Genomic DNA, 21,674 nt, shown 5'->3' with positions numbered 1-21,674 from the left:
TGTGATCCCCTTTTGCGACCGTCTGACAAGCAAAGTCAACGGGGAAGCCAGATTCACTTAACAACCAGGTTCCTCACTTAACAACTGCAGGGATTCACTTAACAACGGTGGCAAGAAAAGTTGTAAGATGGGGCAAAAGTCACTGAACAAATGGCTTGCTTGGCAACAGGAATTTTGGCCTCAGTTGTGGTTGTAAGACGAGGACTACCTGTACAGGCGAACACGCTTAGCAGTTTTAAGATATTTGGACTTCAGTGCACAGAATTCTCCAGTGAGTCTGCTTTAAGAGGGGTGGACTTTAACTCCCAGAATCCTCCAGGCAGCATGTTTTAAGATGGGTGGACTTCCACTCCCAGAATCCCCCAGCCAGCATGTTTTAAGATGGGTGGACTTCCACTCCCAGAATTCCCCAGCCAGCCATGCTTTAAGAGGGATGGACTTCTACTCCCAGAATCCCCCAGCCAGCATGCTTTAAGAGGGATGGACTTCCACTCCCAGAATTCCCCAGCCAGCCATGCTTTAAGAGGGGTGGACTTCTACTCCCAGAATCCCCTAGCCAGCATGCTTTAAGAGGGATGGACTTCCACTCCCAGAATTCCCCAGCCAGCCTGCTTTAATAGGGGTGGACTTCCACTCCCAGAATTCTCCAGCTAGCATGTTTTAAGATGGGTGGACTTCAACTCCCAGAATTCCCCAGCCAGCCATGCTTTAAGATAGGTGGACTTCCACTCCCAGAATTCCCCAGATAGCTATGCTTTAAGATGGGTGGACTTCAGCCTCTAAATCAGGGGTCTTCAAACTCGGCCCTTTTATGACTCATGGACTTCAACTCCCAGAATTCCTCAGCTAGCATGCCTGGCTGAGGAATTCTGGGAGTTGAAGTCCATGAGTCATGAAAGGGCCGAGTTTGAAGACCCCTGCTCTAAATGATCATTATCCCAAGTTTGAAAAATTAATGCAGATTTTAAAAAGAAAAAGAAAACTTTGATCCCATCAGAATTTAGGAACAGAACTTTATTGACCTCAGCTCAACAAGGGACCCAAATTTGTCAAGATCAGATTTCATCTGACTAATTGTCTTCCTTTTCTGAATCAAACAACGTTCTTAATAGATTGTGGGAATGCTGTAGACATAGTATATCTTGACTTAAGCACAATGTTTGACTAAAAGTGCCGGGCGATGTGGAATATAGCACATCCTACCTACGACATGAAGCTGGGAATGCTCTAACATTGGAAGTTTTTTAAGAAGAGACTGGACAGCCATTTGTCTGAAATGGTATAGGGTTCTCGGCCTGAGCAGGGGGTTGGACTAGATGACCTCTAAGGTCCCTTCCAACCTTGTTGTTGTTATTTGGTTACTTCTCTTTCCTCCTTAACCCTCTGCTATCTCGGTTTCTTTCTCGTTTTGTCCAATCGCAGGTATCCCTACTCTTATCGTCCTGGACACTAAGGGAGACGTGATCACCCGACAAGGCCGAGTCGAGGTCCTGAATGACATTGAATGCCAGGAGTTCCCCTGGCACCCCAAGCCTGTCTTGGAGCTAACCGACTCCAACGCTGTCCAGCTGAATGAGGGTCCTTGTCTGGTCCTTTTTGTAGGTATGCAAACCACCCCATCCCCCCCCCTCCACGAAATTGGATTTTGCTTGTCATTTGTTTCTCTTTGCCAACAAACGAGGAGGGAGCAAAAATCGGATAGAAGGGTAGTTTGCTGCAAAAGTGCTTAGGTCTGATGAAGCTTCTAGTCCTCAGGATTGCAAAAGAGATACTTCCTGAGTACCATGTCTTAGTGGACGTAAAAAATGCAAGTAGAAAAATAGGGACCCCTCCGGTGGGAAAGTAACAGCGTTCCGTGCACCTTTGGCGTCTAGTCACGCCGGCCACGTGACCACGGAGACGTCCTCGGACAAGCGCCGGCTCTTCGGCTTTGAAACGGAGATGAGCACCGGCCCCTAGAGTCGGAAACGACTAGCACGCATGTGCGGGGGAAACTTTACCTTTTACCTTTACCTTCTGTAAAAATACTTAATGTTTGGTAAAGTGTCTAGTCCTCAATGGAAAAAGGATATTTATGGGGACAGTTTCTTAAGTAGAAGTGTGGTCTTCTGTAAAAGTACTTAACGTTTGGTGAAGTGTCTAGTCCTCAATGGAAAAAAGATATTTATGGGGACAATTTCTTAGTGGAAGTGTAGTCTTCCGTAAAAGTACTTAAGTTTGGTGAAGTTTCTAGTCCTCATGATTGCAAAAGAGATACTTCCTGAGGACCGTTCCTTATGGAAGTGTAGTCTTCTGTAAAAATACTTAACGCTTGGTAAAGTTTCTAGTCCTCCTTAATGCAAAAAAGATACTAATGGGGACAAGATACTTCTGGGGGCAAAAAGATATTTCTGGGGACAACTTCTTAGTGGAAGCGTAGTCTTCTGTAAAAGTACTTAAGTTTGGCAAAGTTTCTAGTCCTCATGATTGCAAAGAGCTACTTGGGACAATTTCCTGGTGGGAATGTCGTTTTCTGTAAGAGTACTTAAGTCTGATGAAGTTTTTACTCCTCATTATTGCAAAGAAATCCTGGGAACAATTTCTTGGTGGAAGTGTCGTCTTCTGTAAAAGTACTTAAGTTAGTTTGGTGAAGATTTTAGTCCTCATTGCAAAAAAGATACTTATGGGGACAATGCGGAAGTGTCGTTTTCTACAAAAGTACTTAAATCTGGTGAAGTTTCCGGTCCTCATGATTGCAGAGAGATATTTGGGATAATTTACTGGTGGAAGTGTAATTTTCTGTAAAAGTACTTAAGTCTAATGAAGTTTCTAGTCCTTGTGATTGCAAAGAGATACTTATGGGGACAGTTTCCTGGTGTATGTGTAGTTTTCTGTAAAAGGACTTAAGTCTGATGAAGCTTCTAGTCCTCATGATTGCAAAATAGATATTTGTGGGGGTGGTTGATGTCACAATCTGAGGAGGTTGAATTAGATTCCTGCTGTTTAAGAAACTGACTTATTAAATCTGTACTCTTAACTACTGAGAGTTAAGAAAATCGCGGTGTGCCCAACGAAAGAAAACATGTTTTGCGTGAAGGCCTTGTGGCAGATTATGGAATTTGGAACATTGCGCTGCAAATTATGGAATCGTAATATGGAACAAATTTGCAAATCTGGTTCTACTCCGGATCAACCAAACATGCCCCAGGTCTGCATGATTTTGTGCTGTGCCCTCTTTTGCTTGACTCCGGCCCAGAGAGATATTTTTTTCTTTAACAGTTCCTGTTTTAAAGTGGTGGTTTCCTTCATATCCCAACATATGTTTTTCCCTCCAGATGCTACATGTCATCCTCAGCGTATGATGACTTGCTTAGCGACCGTTCGAAATTACAATGCACCGCAAAAAAACAATCAAAACATGCTGGCTGGGGAATTCTGGGAGTGGAAGCCCACCCCTCTTAAAGCATGCTGGCTGGGGGATTCTGGGAGCGGATGTCCACCCCTCTTAAAACAGGCTGGCTGGGGAATTCTGGGAGCGGAAGCCCACCCCTCTTAAAGCAGGCTGGCTGGGGGATTCTGGGAGTGGAAGTCCATCCCTCTTAAAGCAGGCTGGCTGGGGGATTCTGAGAGCGGAAATCCACCCCTCTTAAAGCATGCTGGCTGGGGGATTCTGGGAGCGGATGTCCACCCCTCTTAAAACAGGCTGGCTGGGGAATTCTGGGAGCGGAAGCCCACCCCTCTTAAAGCAGGCTGGCTGGGGGATTCTGGGAGTGGAAGTCCATCCCTCTTAAAGCAGGCTGGCTGGGGGATTCTGAGAGCGGAAATCCACCCCTCTTAAAGCATGCTGGCTGGGGGATTCTGGGAGCGGATGTCCACCCCTCTTAAAACAGGCTGGCTGGGGGATTCTGAGAGCGGAAATCCACCCCTCTTAAAGCATGCTGGCTGGGGAATTCTGGGAGTGGAAGTCCATCCACCTTAAAACATGCTGGCTGGGGGATTCTGGGAGCGGACGTCTCCCCCTCTTAAAGCGTGGTAGCAGGGGGATTCTGGGAAGTGGAAGTCCACCCCTCTTAAAGCATGCCGGCTGGGGAATGCTGGGAGTGGAAGTCCACCCCTCTTAAAATTAATGACTTTGAAAAAACCCAGCCCTGCTACAATGAGAATTCCTGCTTGTGGGGATGTAGGAATCGGCGCTAAGCAGAACTCCCTTCCTGCCGAGGAATGCTCAGATCCCCTCAGGAGGGAAAAAGGCAGCCGTGTTTTTCCTCTCTCGGCCCGCCACAATCCCATATGCTGCATTTGTTGCTGGGCCTGCCATCACAGGAACTCTCTTCGCGCCCCGCTGTGTCTGAATGGGGTATTTGTGAAACCCCTGGGGTGCACAGCCAGCTCCTTTCATCCGTCCTTAAACAGCACATGCAGTTTAAGCCCCTCTCTTTCCTTTCCTTCCCCCCCCTTCCCGGGTTTTATGAGGGGAAAAACGCAGGGGGTGGCTGGTTAGAAGCGCAATTGTGCCGTAATTAATTCTCTTTTTTGTGTGTGTGCTTTTAAGCCTTAATCTGCATGTTCCTCCAATCGCCTCCCCGAAACTAAGCTTGTTTGAAGGGGTCAGAACAGACCCGCCGTGCTCAAAGCTCGGAATCGGCGGTCGTTGTTAGAAGAGCGTGACTTTTGCGCCCGTGTCGGTGTGCCGGCCTCGAGTTGTCTGGTGTGCGATTTGGGCACCGGCTGAAGGATCCTTGGTGTTTTCCTACAGTTGGTTAAACGGAGAGCCGTTGGGGGGGGAGCGGGAGGGGGCTGACCTGGAAGTTGAGGATAGTCCTCGACTTACGACCACAATTGACCCACCAAATTTCTGTTACTAAGCGAGACATTTGTTAAGTGAGTCATGACTTCTCTCGCCCTGGTTGTTGAGGGAATCCCTGCGATTGTTAAGCGAGTCGCCGGGCTGTGAAGTCCATCCGGCTTCCCCCCACTGACTTTGCTTGTCAGAAGGTCACAAAAGGCAATCACACGACCCTGGGATAGAAATAGAAATAAATAGAACAGGGAATAGAGGAGAGTAGAATAGAATTAGAATTAGAATTAGAATGGAATGGAATGGAATAGAGAATAGAATAGAATAGAGAATAGAATGAATATAGAGAATAGAATAGAACAGAACAGAATAGAATATTTAGAATAGAATAGAATAGAAATCTTTATTAAGAATAGAGTAGAATAGAATAACAGGGACGCGGTGGCTCAGTGGGTTAGGACGCTGAGCTTGTGGATCAGAAGGTCGGCAGTTTGGCGGGTCGAATCCCGAGTGCCGCGTAACAGAGTGAGCGCCTGTTACTCGTCCCAGCTTCTGCCAACCTAGCAGTTCGAAAGCAAGTAAAAATGCAAGTAGAAAAATAGGGACCACTACGGTGGAAAGGTAACAGCGTTCCGTGCGCCTTTGGCGTCTAGTCATGCCGGCCACATGACCACGGAATCATCCTCGGACAAGCGCTGGCTCTTCGGCTTTGAAACGGAGATGAGCACCGGCCCCTAGAGTCGGAAACGACTAGCACGCATGTGCGGGGGAACCTTTACCTTTACCTTTAGAATAGAATATTTAGAATAGAATAGAATAGAAATCTTTATTAAGAATAGAGTAGAATAGAATTAGAATAGAATAGAATAGAATCTTTATTTAGACTACACTAGACTAGACTAGAATAGACTAGAATAGAATAGAATAATACAGCTGGAAGGGACCTTGGAGGTCTTCTAGTCCAACCCCCTGCTCAGGCAGGGACACTGCGACCTGTCTTAAATATGAGTCAGCTGCTAAGCTTTTGAATTTTGGAAGACCTGACCATGGGGATGGGGCAACGATCATAAGTGTGAAAAAGGGCGAAAAGGAGTCCCTTTTTTCAGGGCCATTGTAACTTTGAATGGTCACTAAATGGAACGGTTACAAGTCGAGGACTGCCTGTGATGTATGCCCTGGCTGAATTATCCTCCGAGAGTCAGTGAGGTGGGAGAGCCACAGAGGGTGGGCTGTCGTGGGCATGCCTTTATTGACACATGGGTTGCACACACACAGCTTGATTTATAGGACATTTACGACACAAAGCAGATTCCAAGGTCTTACATGTCGCTGTCCCCAGTTCAGTCTCCTGCCTTCGTGCACACAGGCGAGATGGAAAGACTGCAGGGAGTATGGGGGGGGGACCGAGAGAAAGATTTTGGGGGGGGTCTTGTTCCCCACCCCCCCACCCCCGCCCCATTTTAAGCCCGACACTTTTTTTAGCGCCTGCAATTCCAGTCCTTGGGGCGATTTTGCTTTTTCTGGGTTTTCGTTATTTTCTGTTTGACGGTTTTTAATAACAACCCAGTGGGACCCACATACAGATGTGTTCAGAACAGAAATAGAAATTTGCAAAATGGAAGCTATTTGGTCAGTGGAGCTGTAAGTTGCTTCTCAGGAGGGAGGGAGGGAGGAAGGGAGGAAGGAAGGGAGGAAGGAAGGGAGGAAGGAAGGAAGGAAGGAAGGAAGGAAGGAAGGAAGGAAGGAAGGGAGGAAGGAAAGGAGGGAGGGAGGCAGGGAGGGAGGGAGGGAGGAAGGAAGGAAGGAAAGGAGGGAGGGAGGGAGAGAGGAAGGAAGGAAGGAAGGAAGGGAAGGAGGGAGGAAGGAAGGAAGGGAGGGAGGGAGGAAGGAAGGGAGGAAGGAAGGGAAGGAGGGAGGGAGGGAGGGAGAGAGGAAGGAAGGAAGGGAAGGAGGGAGGGAGGGAGAGAGGAAGGAAGGAAGGAAGGAAGGAGACAGAAGGGGGAGGGGGAGAGAGAGAGGAAGGAAGGGAAGGGAGAAAGAGAAGGGAAAGGAGGGAAAGGAAAGGAAAGAAAAATGGGAAGAAGGGAAGAAGCTAAGGGGAAAGGAGGAGAAGGAAAGTGAGGGAGGGAAGAAGGAGGAAAGAATGGAGAAAGGAAGGAAAGAGAAGGCTAAGGAAGGCAGGATGGAGGAGATGGGGAAGGCAGGAAAGGAGAGGGAAGGAAGGAAGGAAGGTAAAAGAAAGGGAGAGAGACGAGGGAGGAGGAAAGGAAGACAGGAGAGAGGGAGGAAAAAGGAAATGGGAAATGAGAATAGGAAGGAGAGAGGAAGAAGGTTGGCAGGAAGGAGAAGCCTGAAAGAAAGCAAAGGCGGCGGGGGGGAAAAAAGAACAAGGAATACGAGATGGAAAAAAATGAGAGAAAGAGAGGGAAGGAAGGGAATAGAAGTGGAGAAAAGCAGAGGAAGGAAGGAAGGAGAGAAAGAAAGAAAGAAGGGAAGTTAGGATGAAGAAAAGAGAGGCACAAAGGAAAGGAGAAAATAAAAGAAAATGTAGGAAAGGAAAGGAAGAGAGAAATGGAAGGAAAGACAAGGAGAGGAAAAGGAGAGAAAGCAAAAGAAGGAAGAAAAAGGAAGGAGGCCATTTTGAATTCCAGGTTTAGCCTGATTTTTTTTCCCCCCTGTCTTGGGGGGGGGAGTTGTTTCTCCTTTTCTCCCCCCCCCCCCCCCGAAAAAAAACACACAATTCATAACCTAATTTTTTAATTTTTAATTTTAACTGGGTTTTTAATTTTTCTCAGGGTCTCATTTAATCTTTTTTAATTTGTTTTTAACTTTTGTATTGATTTTCTTTTAAATATCCTGTAAACCGCCCTGAGTCCTTCGGGAAAGGGCGGTATATAAATCTAAATAAATAAATAAATAAATAAATAAATATTCCCTCCTCATCCTCTTTGCTCTCCATCAAGCCTTCCCTACACCCAGGGCTTTTTTTCCTCATAGAACGCTCAGAACGGCGATCCGGCACCTTTTTGGGATGGAACCTTGTAAGCTAGGCCAGGCGGGTTGAATTCCGGCACCGTTTTCTTTTTACAAAAAAAGCACTGCCTACTACACCCATCCCGGCTGCCTGTTTTAACAAGGGAGGAGGATTCGAACAAGGAGCACATTTCTCTGGCTTTCGGGTGGGGTGGATTTCCATGTGGCCCAAATTGGGTGGGTTTAATTGGGGGGTGGGGGTGGGGGGAGCTGCCTCACCAGTGATGGATAACTCTGGGAAAGAGGATGGGCTAGTCTAGCCGTGTGTGTGGTTGCGTCTCTCTTTTGTGTCTGGCCAAAGGGCCATAAATTCGGCGTATTTAGCGCAAGACCTTCAAACTGGTCCAGAGATTTTTTTTGCCGCATTGGGGTGGAAATGCATCATTCTATTTTTCTTTATTTTATTTTTGCCCTGCTGTCAAAAAACGATGGCATCTGATGGGGCAGATGTGAACATCCAGGAGAACCCAGAGATGTGAACCCAGGGACCCCGTTGCTTTGCAAAGGAAAAAATAAAAAAATAAAATAAAATAAAACCATAAGATCAAGTAACATAATAAAGAGAAAGTAAAGTAAAAAAAAATCAAATAATCCAGTAAAAAATGAGAAGAAAGAAAACAAAGTAAAAATAATGCAAAAACGTAAAAATAGAATAGAATAAAAATAAAATAAAAAGATAAAAATAAGATAAAGGTAAAGCAAAATAAAATAAAAGTAAATAAAATAACAAAAAGCATCGAGTGGAATAGAATGAAATAGGAGTAAAAAAAAATAAAATAATAAAATAAAGTCAAATAAAAATAAAATAAAATATATCAAATAACGAAATAAAATAAAACGTAAAATAATAAAATTAAATAAATAAAATAAATAATAAAATAAAAATAAAAAGCTAAAATAAAATAATAAAATATTAAAACAAATATTAAAATAAAATATTAAAACAAATATTGAAATAAAATAAATAATAAAATAAAATAACAAAAAGCATCGAGTGGAATAGAATGAAATAGGAGTAAAAAAATAAAATAATAAAATAAAAATAAAATAAAATATATCAAATAACGAAATAAAATAAAACGTAAAATAATAAAATTAAATAAATAAAAATAATAAAATTAAAATAAGCTAAAATAAAAATAAAATATTAAAACAAATATTAAAATAAAATATTAAAACAAATATTAAAATAAATAATAAAATAAAATAAAAAAATAAAATAATAATAAAATAAAATAAAATAAATAAAATAAAATAAACGAATACAATCCTGCTGTGGCCTTTTTCCCCCTTGCATCAGGCTCTGCGCTTTGTCCTGCCCCTAATTTCATCCCTTTTTTGTGTTCAGGTGAAGAATCTTAGCAGCAAAGACCCCCCCCCGTCTCCCCTCTTTTCCACCCCTCCCCACACCCTCGATTGCAAATGGGACTTTTTGAGGCGGGGGGGGCTGGGGGGGCCTTCATCCCTCCAGCCTGTCTGTTCCTCTGCAGACCGTTGCATGGGGGGGTGGCGGGGGGGGGGGCTTTGTTAATCGGTTTCACCCCGTTGATATTTGCCCCCTCTTGGTGGGAGATCCAGCAGAGGTCAGCCCCCCCCCAAAAAAAACCACAGCTGGAGCTGAGCCAAGGGGATTTGGGGGGGGTCTCTAGGAGTGGGAGGGGGACTGGATTAATCCCATTAATAATGTTTCCTTGCTGAACGCAAACCGAGAAAGAAGCTGGGAGGAATTTCAAGTTTTGTCCTCCCCAGATTCTCTTCTGGGTTTAATTAACACCGGGCCAGGTTGCCCCTTTTGGGGAGGGGGTGTGTGTGCAGACGGAGTCTTCTTGCTCCCCCACCCTTCCCCACAAACCCCTCCCCCCAGATACGCCCCAAATTCACGACCCCCACCCCCTGATGAGATTTTGCTGATCTGCCCAGACTTTTCACCGGCTAGTGCCAGGGGTACTCAAATTTGGCCACTTTAAGACTTGTGGACTTCAACTCCCAGAATTCCCCAGCCAACCGGCTAGGGAATTCTGGGAGTTGAAGTCCACAAGTCTTAAAAGTGGCCCAGTTTGAGCACCCCTGATTCAGGGACTGTTCAGAGTTACAAAGGCATTCAAAAAAAAAAAGTGACTTACGACCGTTTTTCACACTTAACAACTGTTGCAGCATCCTGGGGGGGGGGGTGGAAGAGGAGGGGAAGGGGGAGGAGGAGGAAGAAGAGGAAGACCGTGGGATCTTTAGTGCTCTCTAAGTTTGGTTGGCAGACATTTCAATGACCGAACTAGGTAACTTCATCAGTGCTAGAAGGGAGGGGGGGTTGTGGAATGGAGGAGGAGGAGGAGGAAAATATGGAGAGAAATGCTTAAAATAAATGAAGAGAACAAAAGCCCCACCCAAAAAAATCTAGGAATGCAAGCAGAAGCAGAAAAGAGACAGCTCGTAAAGAATGAGGACTAGAAACTTGAAACGTGTGTCCTGCCTGCCAGTTTCTGCAGTCACCCTAAAATTAAGTGGAAGCTCTGCTGCAAGTAGTACTCAACTTATAACCAGTCGCTTAGCAACAGTTCAAAGCTCCGGTGGACCCTCCCTCCCACCCACCACCCACCCCCGTGAGAGTTACAACTCAGATTTGAAGGTTTGTCGTCACCAGGGCTTTTTTTCTCATAGAACGCTCAGAACGGAGTTCCGGCACCTTTTTTGGATGGAAACTTGTAGGGTAGGCAAGGCGGGTTGTGAGTTCCGGCACCTTTTTCTTTTACAAAAAAAAGCACTGCTCGTCACCTTCCACCCCTGTGGTCACGTGACCAGGTTTTGAGGGTTTTGTAACTCGCCCCACCGTCATAGGACCGCAACTTAACAACTTTTTCCCCCCGGAAGCCGGCGTTTATACTTCCAGTTCCCTGCCCAAACTGACTGATATAACGAACAGTGGATTCACTTAACAACCGCAGCGTTCGCTTTACGAACGAATGCAAAAAAAAAAGCCATAAAAATGGATCCAGTCACATGGCGGCCCACTTTACGACCATAATTGCCAGGCTCCGTGATGGTCACAACTCGAGGAGTATTTGTAAGGTGTTTATAGAAAAACCCTCTACACCTTGTGCTCTGCTCTTTCTTTCTCTTCCTCTCTCCCTCCCTCCCTCCGTCCCTCTCTCTCTTTCCCTTCCCTATCTCCCCCTCTCTCTTTTTCTCTCTCCCTCCCTCCCTCTCCCTCCTTCCCTCCCTCCCTCTCTTTCCCTTCCCTACCCTCTCTCATTCACTCCCTCCCTCCTTCTTTTTCCTTCCCTACCACGTCTGTCCCTCTTTCCCTCCCTCCCTCCCTGTCCCTCTCTCTCTTTCCCTTCCCTATCCCCCTCTTTCTCTCTCCTTCTCTGTCCCTCCTTCCCTCCCTCCCTCTTTCCCTTCCCTACCCTATCTCCCTCACTCCCTCTTTTTCCTTCCCTACCCCGTCTCTCTCCCTCCTGCTCTCTCTCTTCTCCCTCCCTCTTTCCCTTTCCTACCCCATCTCTCTGTCTCTCCCTCTGTCCTTCTCTCTTTCCTTCCCTCCCGTCTCCCTCCCTCTCCTTCCCTCTCTCTCTCTATCCCTTCCCTACCCCATCTCACTCACTCACTCCCTTTTTTCTTCCCTACCCGTCTCTCTCCCGCTCTCTTCCCCTCTCTCTCCCTTTCCTGCCATCTTCCTCCCTCCCTCCGTCCCTCTCTTTCCTTCTCTCCCGTCTCTCCCTCTCCTTCCCTCTATCTATCCCTTTCCTACCCTATCTCACTCCCTCCATCACTCCCTCTTTTTCCTTCCCTACCTCGTCTCTCTTCTCCTCCCTCCCTCTTTCCCTTTCCTACCCCCATCTCTCTCTCTCCCCCTCTCTCTCTCCCTTCTCTACCCCATCTTCCTCCCTCCCTCCCTCTTTTTCCTTCCCTACCCCGTCTCTCTCTCTCCCGCTCTCTTCCCTTCTCTCTCTCTTTCTTTTTCCTGCCCCCATCTTCCTCCCTCCCTCCCTGTCCCTCTCTTTCCTTCTCTCCCATCTCTCTTCCTCTCCTTCCCTCTATCTATCCCTTTCCTACCCCATCTCATTCTTTCTCTACCTTCCTCAGTCCCTCTCTCTTTCCCTCCTTCTCTTTCTTTCCCTTGCCTATCCCATCTCTCTCTCTCTCTCTCTCTCTCTCTCTCTCTCTCTCTCTCTCTCCCTCCCTCCCTCCCTCCCTCCCTCCCTCTTTCTTTCTTTCTCTCTCTCTCCCTCCGGCCCTCTTTCCTTCCCTACCCCGTCTGTCTCTCTCCTCCTCCGTCTCTCTTTCCCTTCCCTATCCCCCCCCCTCTCTCCCTCCTTTTTCTGTCTAAACCCCCTTTGGGGACATGATCCTCATTCCTTCTTCGGTATGCCCGTGTTTCAGATTCTGACGATGATGGAGAATCCGAAGCAGCCAAGCAGCTGATCCAGCCCATCGCCGAGAAGATCATCGCCCAATATAAAGCCAAAGATGAAGAGATCCCGCTGCTGTTTTTCGTGGCTGGAGAGGTAAGGAGAAGAAGGGTCAAACAAGCAGACATTCGTGGTTTACGGGCAGCGGTGCTTCAGGCAGGCTTCTAGACCCATCGGCCTGCCTTAGCCCAGTTTCCACAACCTGGGACTCTTTCCCAGGAGCCTCAGCGACAGCCACACTCCAGGTAGTCCTCCAAGTACGACCACAACTTGAGCCTAAAACTTGGGTTGCTAAGTGGGAAATTTGTATTTTGCCCCATATTACGACTTTTCTTGCCACATTCCTTACGTGAATCACCGAAGGTGTTCAATTAATAACCCGGTCGTTAAGTGAATCTTGCTCCCTCATTGACTTTGCTTGTCAGAACGTCGCCAAAGGGGATCACGTGACCCTGGGACACTGCAACCGTCGTAAATACGAGTCAGTTGCCAAGCGTCCCAATTTTGAACATCTGACCAGGGAGATGCTTCAGCGGTCGTAAGTGTGAAAAACGGTCGTAAGTCACTTTTTCCAGTGCTGTGGTAACTCTGAATGGTCACTAAGCAAGCTTTTTTAATTCAAGGACTGCCTGTATTTCTTTAGTGACCGTTCAAAGTTACAACGGCACTGAAAAAAGTTCTTCACACTTACGACCATTGCAGCATCCCCGTGGTCATGTGATCAAAATTCAGACGTACGGCAGCTGGCTCATATTTATGACGGTCGCAGTGTCACAAGATCTCCTTTTGTGACCTTCTGACAAGCAAAGTCAACGGAAGTCAGATTCCCTTGTCACTACTTTAACGAGTGAAGTGATTCTCTTAACAACTGTGGCATCAAATGGGGCAAAACTCACTTAGCGGCTGTCTCTCTTAGCAATGGAAATTTTCGGCTCAGTTGTGGTCGTAGGTCGAGGACTACCTGTATCTAGACCAATTTTTCTGAACCTTGATGACGTTAAAGATGACTGAGGGATGCTGGCTGAAGAATTCTGGGAGTTGAAGTCCACCTTTCTTTAAGCCATCCAAGAGGAGAAATCCTGGCCTAGGGAATGCTGGGAGATGAAGTTAATGTTTTGGCGGGAATGTAGAGAATTGCAGGCCCAGCCAAGGGAGTTCCAGGGAGAACTACAATACCCAGAATTCCACGGAAGAACCCTGACCTCCCATTGTAGTACAGAAGAAGCAAGATCATACAGCAAGGGGTCTTCAAACTCGGCCCTTTTATGACTTGTGGACTTCAACTCCCAGAATTCCTGAGCCAGCCACGCTGAGGAGAAATGGAGAGGTTTCCATGCTGAACCATGCTGGCTCAGGAATTCTGGGAGTTGAAGTCCACGAGTCATAAAAGGGCCGAGTTTGAAGACCCTTGTCATACAGGTACAGTAGACCCCGGCTTACGACATTTCATTTAGCGACTGTTCAAATTTACAATGGCACTGAAAAAAGCGACTTAATGACCATTTTTCCCACTTAACGGCCGTTGCAGCATCCCGCATGATCATGTGATGACAATTCGGAGGCTTGGCAACTGGCTCGTATTTATGACAGTTGCAGCGTGACCTCCTGACCAGCAAAGTCAGTGGGGGAAGCCGGATTCACTTAACGACCGTGTTAGAGTGATTCACTTGATAACTGTGGCAAGGAATGTTGTAAAATGGGGTGAAACTCAGTTGACAAATTCCTCACTTAGCAACGTGTTGAGTCTTGCTTTGCGTGAGGGGCGGTATCTCTCGTTTTCACCCAGTACGGTTCATGCCAAAAAAAGAGAAACCCCTCCCCACTGTCCATCCTGGGTGGAGGGGCTGAACACTTAGCCTAAGACGTCACTAAGTGGGGAATTGCACTTCCTCAGTGGGGAATGGCTTCCCTCCAGAAGCTGTGAGTGCTCCAACATTGGAAGTTTTCAAGAAGAGACTGGACAGCCATTTGTCTGAAATGGTATAGGCCTTCCTGCTCAAGCAGGGGGTTGGACTAGATGACCTCCCAGGTACCTCCCAATGCTCTTATTCTGATGATGATGTCATCCATTCAGTTGTGCCCGACTCTTATTAGAGTCCAGGTCTCTCCATATCACCTGATCTTTCACGAGGGGCCGTCCTCGAGTTACGACCGAAATTGAGGACCAAATTCCTCTCGCTGAGTGAGACAGTTGTTAAGTGGGTTTTGCCCCATTTGATGACTTTTCCTGCCCCGGCCGTTAAGTGAATCTCTGCAATTGTTAAATTAGTCACCCGGTTGTAAAATGAATCCGGCTTTCCCCCACTGACTTCGCTTGTCGGAAGGTCGCAAAAGCGGAGCACGTGATACACACACACACACACACACACACACACACCCGGGACGCAGCCACCGTCATAAATACGAGTCAGTTGCCCAGCGCCCAGGCTTTGATCACCTGACCCTGAAGAGGCTGCAACGGTTGTAAGTCTGAAATGGGGTCACCAGTCTCTTTTTTTTTTTCAGCGCCGCCGTAAACTTCGAACGGTCGCTAAATGGACCGTTGTGAGTCGAGGACTATCTTGAGAGTGGGTTCACCTCCGTTTGGTTGCCGGGCTGTCCCCTGTTCTGTTGCTTCCGCCTTTATTCAAGCAAGGGCACCTTAGCCCATCAGCCCTTCCCAGCCCCCCCCCCGGGACCACCAGCCCTAACCCTAACCCCCCCCCAAAAAAAGGTCAGGAGACACCCCACCCACCGCCCGGATCTGCCTGCCTGCTCCGCTGATCGCTGAATGTGTCCGTTGTTGTCCCAATGAATCCTAAAACAAAAGACCCCTCTGCGCCCCTCCCCGCAGCCCCTTCCCCATACCGCCCCCCCACTCCTTCAACCCACCCCGTGGCCGGCCTTGCCCCCTACAACACAACCTTTCATTCATTCGCCAGTGCCATCTGCTTGCCGGCTCGGCTGACGGCTCTGTGAATGAACCATTCATCAAACTCCACGCTTCGCCCTTCCCGCCAGCCCTTCCAGGGGAAGGGGGCTGCGGCAGGGTGGGTGGGGTGGGTGGGTTCGCGAGGAAGCGGCCACCCTGGGGACAGATGGGGGGGCCCTGTCTCTTCTAACACCCCCATCCCCACCCCCGTTGGGTAAGTTAGTCCTTGCAACAAGGGTCTAGACGCGATGAAACCGGGGGAAAAAAAATATTAATAAGAAGCCGTTTCGGAGCTGGGAAAACACCTGTTTGCGACTGAGCAAAAGGGGGCATGGATTTCCCCCTCTGCAGAAACCACACACACACACACACACACACACAAACAGAGTCTATCGAACTGACACTATGACCCTACTCGAGTGTGGGGTAAAGAAATCCCTTTGCGGGGTGGGTGGGTGGGAGGGAAATTTCCACCAAATTCCAGGGGTTTTGTTTCGTGGTTTTTTTTTTCTTCTCAGCCAAGGGAGGGAAATTGCGGTGCTAATTTCTGGATTTTATTTTATTTTTTTTTAGCCCGCAAAATGCCACGTTCAGCCCCTGGTGCATCGTTTGGGGTCTCCAGGCTGGGGGGGGGGGCGGGGCGGGTCCTTGGGTGCATTGCAGAGGGGTAGTGGGGGGGGAGGAAACAACAGCGTGCCAATTTGAGACAAACGTACACACACACACACACACACACCTCTCCGACAATAGCCCTGCCTTCTTGTGGTCTTCAGCATTCACAGGAGTTGCACCCGCCATTTTGCGGAGGGCAGGAAAGCGAGATGGACGCAGGCAGGCTGGCGGGTGGACGGCAAACAAGGCCGAAACGAACCACACAATAGCCGGGAGAGATAATAAATTCAGCCATAAATTCTAGCAAGCCTGGGGGGGGGGAGCCGCAGAAGAAAGCCGATGCAGAATATCCATCCGGTGCCGGGGCGAGGTTTATTTTTGCTGACTTCAAAATTATTCTAGGCGGGTCATTTTTCCTCCCAAAAAAAGCTGATTGCGGCGAGCGATGCCAACAAAAATCAAATTATTGAAGGCCACCGATGCTATTAAAACGGAAGCCGGGGAGGGGGGTTGGTCCAAATTATTTAAACGTTTTGCTGGTGTCCAAAGTTGGAAAAAGTTCAGGACAAAGAAATGGGTTCTGAAAGGGTTTTCCTCAATATTGGCACTGATCGGGTCTGAACTTGGCATAGTAAAGGATGTTCCAGGGAGGGAGGGGTGGGAAACAGGGACCCCTCCTTGGTGGATGCCAACTTGCTAAGGAGAGAATATTGTGACCAGCCTTAAAGCAAGAAGGAAAGGATTAAGGTAGCCGTACCTCACAAGGGTGTTGCGTAATGTGGGAAGAGGACTGCAGAGCATACATAGCAGATTCTGGATCAATGTTAAGATTTCTGGACTTTCACTCCCAGAATTCCCCAGCCAGCATGCTTTAAGAGGGGTGGCCTTCCCACTCCCAGAATTCCCCAGCCAGCATCTTTTAAGATGGGAGGACTTCAACTCCCAGAATTCTCCAGCCAGGATGCTTGAAGATGGGTGGACTTCATCTCCCAGAATTCTCCAGCCAGGATGCTTGAAGATGGGAGGACTTCAACTCCCAGAATTCTGAGCCAGGGTGCTTTAAGATGGGTGGACTTCATCTCCCAGAATTCCGCAGCTAGCCTGCTTTGAGATGAGTGGACTTCCACTCCCAGAATTCCCCAGCCAGCCTGCTTTAAGAGGGGTGGACTTCCGCTCCCAGAATTCCCCAGTTTGCATGCTGGCTGGGGAATTCTGAATGTTCGCCTATCTTAAAGCTGCTAAGCTCGAGAAACGCTGCTCTGAAGATAATTATGCAATTATGCACCCACCATACAGCAAAGTCTACCTCTGAAATTTGCAGTTTCCGGGATAAAATTTGAGGGGAGCGGGAGGTGCTGTTAAAGAAGGGAAAATTCAGAAGTGTAAAAAAAAAGAAAAAGATTTAATTTTATGCCCCCCCCCAAAAAAATGTATGGAATAATAGTGCTTCCTTCAAGTCTTCCAGAAGCAAAGAACAAACTGGAGACCGGGAATGAAACAGACATGAGACTTGAAACACCACCACCCAAGAAAGATAATAAAGCTAAAGAATTTCAGCTTGGGGAGGGGGAATCCAATATTGAGAAATGCTTGCAAAGGAGGAAAATCCAGAATTAAGGAACGCTAGATGTGGTTAGGGAATCTTCCCTGTGGCTGGAGATGATGCAATTCAAACCCAGTACTTTGCAGACTGCAAGAAGATTCCAGCTTTATCCCAGGAAAGTTCTTTGTCTCCTACACGGCTATTTTAAGGTGGACTCCTTCACCCCATCGTCCTCTGCCTGCGTGGACTTTTGGGCTGTCCAAATCAGCACTGAATCCTCATCTGGCGGGCGCCATCTGCCAAAATGCAAGGGAGCGTAACCAAATTAAGCTGGGGGGGTTGCAAGGACGTAAGCCAGGGATCCTCAAACTTGGCCACTTTAAGACTGGTGGACTTCAACTCCCAGAATTCTTCAGCCAGCCAAACCTGGCCACTTTTAGACTTGTGGACTTCAACTCCCAGAATTCTTCAGCCAGCCAAACTTGGCCACTTTTAGACTTCAACTCCCAGAATTCCTCAGCCAGCCCAACTTGGCCTCTTTAAGACTGGTGGACTTCTACTCCCAGAATTCCTCAGCCAGCCAAACTTGGCCACTTTTAGACTGGTGGACTTCAACTCCCAGAATTCCTCAGCCAGCCAAACTTGGCCACTTTAAGACTGGTGGACGTCAACTCCCAGAATTCCTCAGCCAGCCAAACTTGGCCACTTTTAGACTGGTGGACTTCAACTCCCAGAATTCCTCAGCCAGCCAAACTTGGCCACTTTTAGACTTCAACTCCCAGAATTCCTCAGCCAGCCAAACTTGGCCACTTTTAGACTTGTGGACTTCAACTCCCAGAATTCCTCAGCCAGCCAAACTTGGCCACTTTTAGACTTCAACTCCCAGAATTCCCCAGCCAGCCAAACTTGGCCACTTTAAGACTGGTGGACTTCAACTCCCAGAATTCTCCAGCCAGCATGGCTGCCTGGGGAATTCTGGGAGTTGAAGTCCACCAGTTTTAAAGTGGCCAAGTTTGAGGACCCCTGATGTAAACAAACAAACAGACAAAAAACCCCGCCACCCCATCATATATGTACGAGTTTTATCTCCCATTCAATAGTGTCAAGATGTTTTGCAGACTTCTGCAAAAAGAAAATAAACTGGCTTTGGGGTAGAAAAAATACCATCTGAATTGGGCTCCCCAGCCCCATTGACTTTGCTTGTCAGAAGGTCGCAAAAGGGGATCACGTGAACATCCCCCCCCCCAAGACACTGCAGCCGTCACAAATACAAGTCAGTTGCCAAGCCTCTGAATTTTGATGGTGTGACGGTCGTAAGTGTGAAAAAACGGTCGTAGGTCACTTTCTTCAGTGCTGGTGTAACTTCTCCTGGTCACTGAACGGTTATAGTCCTCAACTTACAACAGTTCATTTCGTGACTCTTCAAATTTACAATAGAACTGTAAAAAAAGTGACTTACAACTGTTTTTTCACACTTAACGGCCGTTGCAGCATTCCTGTAGTCACGTGATCGAAAATTCAGAGGCTTGGCGACCGACTCGTATTTATGACGGTTGCAGTGTCCTGAGGGGGTGGGTGGGTCACGTGATCCCCTTTTGCGACCTGCTGGCAATGGGGAACAAGCCAGATTCACTTTCTGACCGTGTTCCTCGTTTAACGACTGCGGCGATTCACTTCAACAGCCGTGGCCAGAAAGCTCGTCAGATGGGGCGAAGCTCCACTTCCGTTTAGCAACAGAAATTTGGGGCTGCACTGTGGTCGTAAGTCGAGGACTCGCTGTTTAACCTGGAGCAATAAACCTGAGTTGCAACTTGATGTTTGCTGCTGATATTTAGAATGGAATGGAGCTGGAAAGGGACCCTGGAGGTCTTCTAGTCCAGCCCCCTGCTCAAGCATTAGACCCTATACCGTCTCAAGGCAGGTGATATCATGGCTTGTAATGATACAAACCAACTTTAATGAGATTTATTCTCTCTTTTTGTGTCTTTTTCCTTGTCTGTCCTCCCCCCACCCCTCTCCCCCCCCCAATATCCAGGATGACATGACCGACTCTCTTCGGGATTATACCAACCTGCCCGAAGCCGCCCCCCTCCTCACCATCTTGGACATGTCTGCCCGGGCCAAATACGTCATGGATGTTGAAGAGATCACGCCACCGATTGTGGAAACTTTCGTGAATGACTTTCTGGCCGATAAACTGAAACCTGAGCCTATTTAAAGCCAGAGCTGAGGCAGGGATTTGGGGGTGGGGGGGGGTGTTTTCATTTGTCACCCCTTCCCCACCTGTTAGACCAGGGATCTCCAACCTGGGCAACTTGAAGACTTGAGGACTTCAACTCCCAGAATTCCTCAGCCACCCCTGGGCAACTTGAAGACTTGGGGACTTCAACTCCCAGAATTCCTCAGCCAGCATAGCTGGCTGAGGAATTCTGGGAGTTGAAGTCCCCAAGTCTTCAAGTTGCCCAGGTAGGAGACCCCTGTCTTAGACCCTATTTAAAAGTGGCTGGGTCGGTCTACCACCACCCCTTCGGTGTGGGCCGACCGTCATTTCCTTGTGGTGCCTTGTTTTAACCCAGATGATGTCTCTTGTCTAAACGCTTTCCAGGTGACTCTTTGCAAGCAAGGGGGTGTGTGGGAGGGTGGGGTGGGGTGGGGTCTTCCGGGAGGGGAAGATTTGACATAGGGAGGGAGGGAGGGGGAAGGGAGATGGGGTACCCTGAGGCCATCCAGACGGGGCAGGAAGGAGATGCTTAAACTTCTGGTGGCAAGTGGTCTTCATAGCTGGGATGGATTCAGAAATGACGTTCCGGAGCCCCCAGCGAGTTCGGCGCTGCGGCCTTTTCCTCTCCGCAGCCCCCTTGCCCGCTTTTAGCGAGGGAATGAATCCCTTTTCATTTCTTCCACCAAGCGCAGAAAGGGGCAAGCGAGTCGGCCCATCGAAATGATGGTTTAAAGACGGCTAAAGCCAAGGATATTACAGCAAACTAAGCCGAGGAAGGAGAAGCTGTTCTCACTATATCCGGATTGTGGTGTTTCTCAGCGGTAGCAGCTTGAAGGCCATCATCCATCTTCAAAAATGGTGGCTGGGGGATTCTGGGAGTTGAAGTCCACCCATCTTAAAGCATGGCTGTCTGGCGGATTCTGGGAGTGGAAGTCCACCCATCTTAAAACATGCTGGGTGGGGGATTCTGGGAGTTGAAGTTCACCCATCTTAAAACATGCTAGCTGGGGAATTCTGGGAGAGGAAGCCCACCCATCTTAAAGCATGGCTGGCTGGGGAATTCTGGGAGTGGAAGTCCACCCATCTTCAAGCCTGCTGGCTGGGGGATTCTGGGAGTTGAAGTCCACCCATCTTAAAGCATGGCTGGCTGGGGAATTCTGGGAGTGGAAGTCCACCCATCTTAAAACATGCTGGCTGGGGGATTCTGGGAGTTGAAGTTCACCCATCTAAAACGTGCTGGCTGGGGAATTCTGGGAGAGGAAGTCCACCCATCTTAAAGCATGGCTGGCTGGGGGGATTCTGGGAGTTGAAGTTCACCCATCTTCAAGCGTGCTTGGTGTGGAATTCTGGGAGTTGAAGTCTCCCAATCTTCAAATTGCTAAGGTTGAGAAACACTGCAGTTTATTGCAAAATGTAGCCTCTTCTGTTTGCTGGGGGGGGGGGGCAGGAGGTCCTGATTCAGGTCCCAATTCAGTCAGTCAATGGATTGGGTTCCCCCGAAACGCTGAATCCTGGTTCACTCAACCTGGTCTCCCAAGTTTTGCTCGAGTTGCAGAATCCAAAACCGATTCCGGAGCCTGGATTCAGACATGCTAAAGGCAGCCGCTTGGCTAATGGCGCTGTGTTCCTTGTGAATGCTTCTTGGGAGACAGAGGGGAGAGCCAGAATCCTCTAGCTAACAGAAAGAGCGGAACCTGTTCAGTGGGGAGGACTTGGTCTTTTGGACCCGTTAGCTATAGGAGGCGATTCCCGAAACTCAGAAAGGACTGGGCACCGTGCCAGAATCTCCCAAGACAAAAACGAGGCAGATTGTGTCATTTGCACAAAGATGTCATCGTGTCTTGCGCCAAATTCCCCACCCCACCCCACTGTGGGAGATTGTAAGAAAAGCTGTGGGGGAAATTCCGGAAGATGGTCGAGCTGACTTTGCAGGGGGCTCTGCCTGTTTCAATCGTGCCCTTGTATCCAAACTACGCCAAAAGGTTTCTAACAACGATAAAATTTCATCACTTCGGTGAGTTCCTTGAACTTGGGCCTGCCTTCCCCCCCCCCCCAAAAAAAACAAAAATAAAACTCATGGGGGGGAAACCCCCAGAGTTATTTCTGAATGTTGCAGTCTTAACCACCCTAAGCCATTAACTGTAATAACTATAGCAATGAATTAAAAACGC

At 48.0% G+C, this 21,674-nt stretch overlaps 1 protein-coding gene across 1 annotated transcript in view; it reads left to right on the top strand.

The window, feature by feature from the left end:
- Positions 1 to 19,893, top strand: part of NXN (nucleoredoxin) — an 85,534-nt gene extending 65,641 nt beyond the window's left edge. Inside the window, exons 6-8 of the mRNA XM_081346707.1 lie at positions 1,423 to 1,602; positions 12,188 to 12,312; positions 19,318 to 19,893. Coding sequence (XP_081202833.1) covers positions 1,423 to 1,602; positions 12,188 to 12,312; positions 19,318 to 19,500 — 488 coding nt within the window. The 3' untranslated portion in view covers positions 19,501 to 19,893. The remainder of the gene's footprint in view (positions 1 to 1,422; positions 1,603 to 12,187; positions 12,313 to 19,317) is intronic.
- The last annotated feature ends 1,781 nt before the right edge of the window (positions 19,894 to 21,674 follow it).

This window comes from Vipera berus (genome assembly GCF_964194415.1).
Source record: "Vipera berus genome assembly, chromosome: 1".
Taxonomy (NCBI): Eukaryota; Metazoa; Chordata; class Lepidosauria; order Squamata; family Viperidae; genus Vipera; species Vipera berus.
This window is presented reverse-complemented; position numbering and strand designations above follow the sequence as displayed.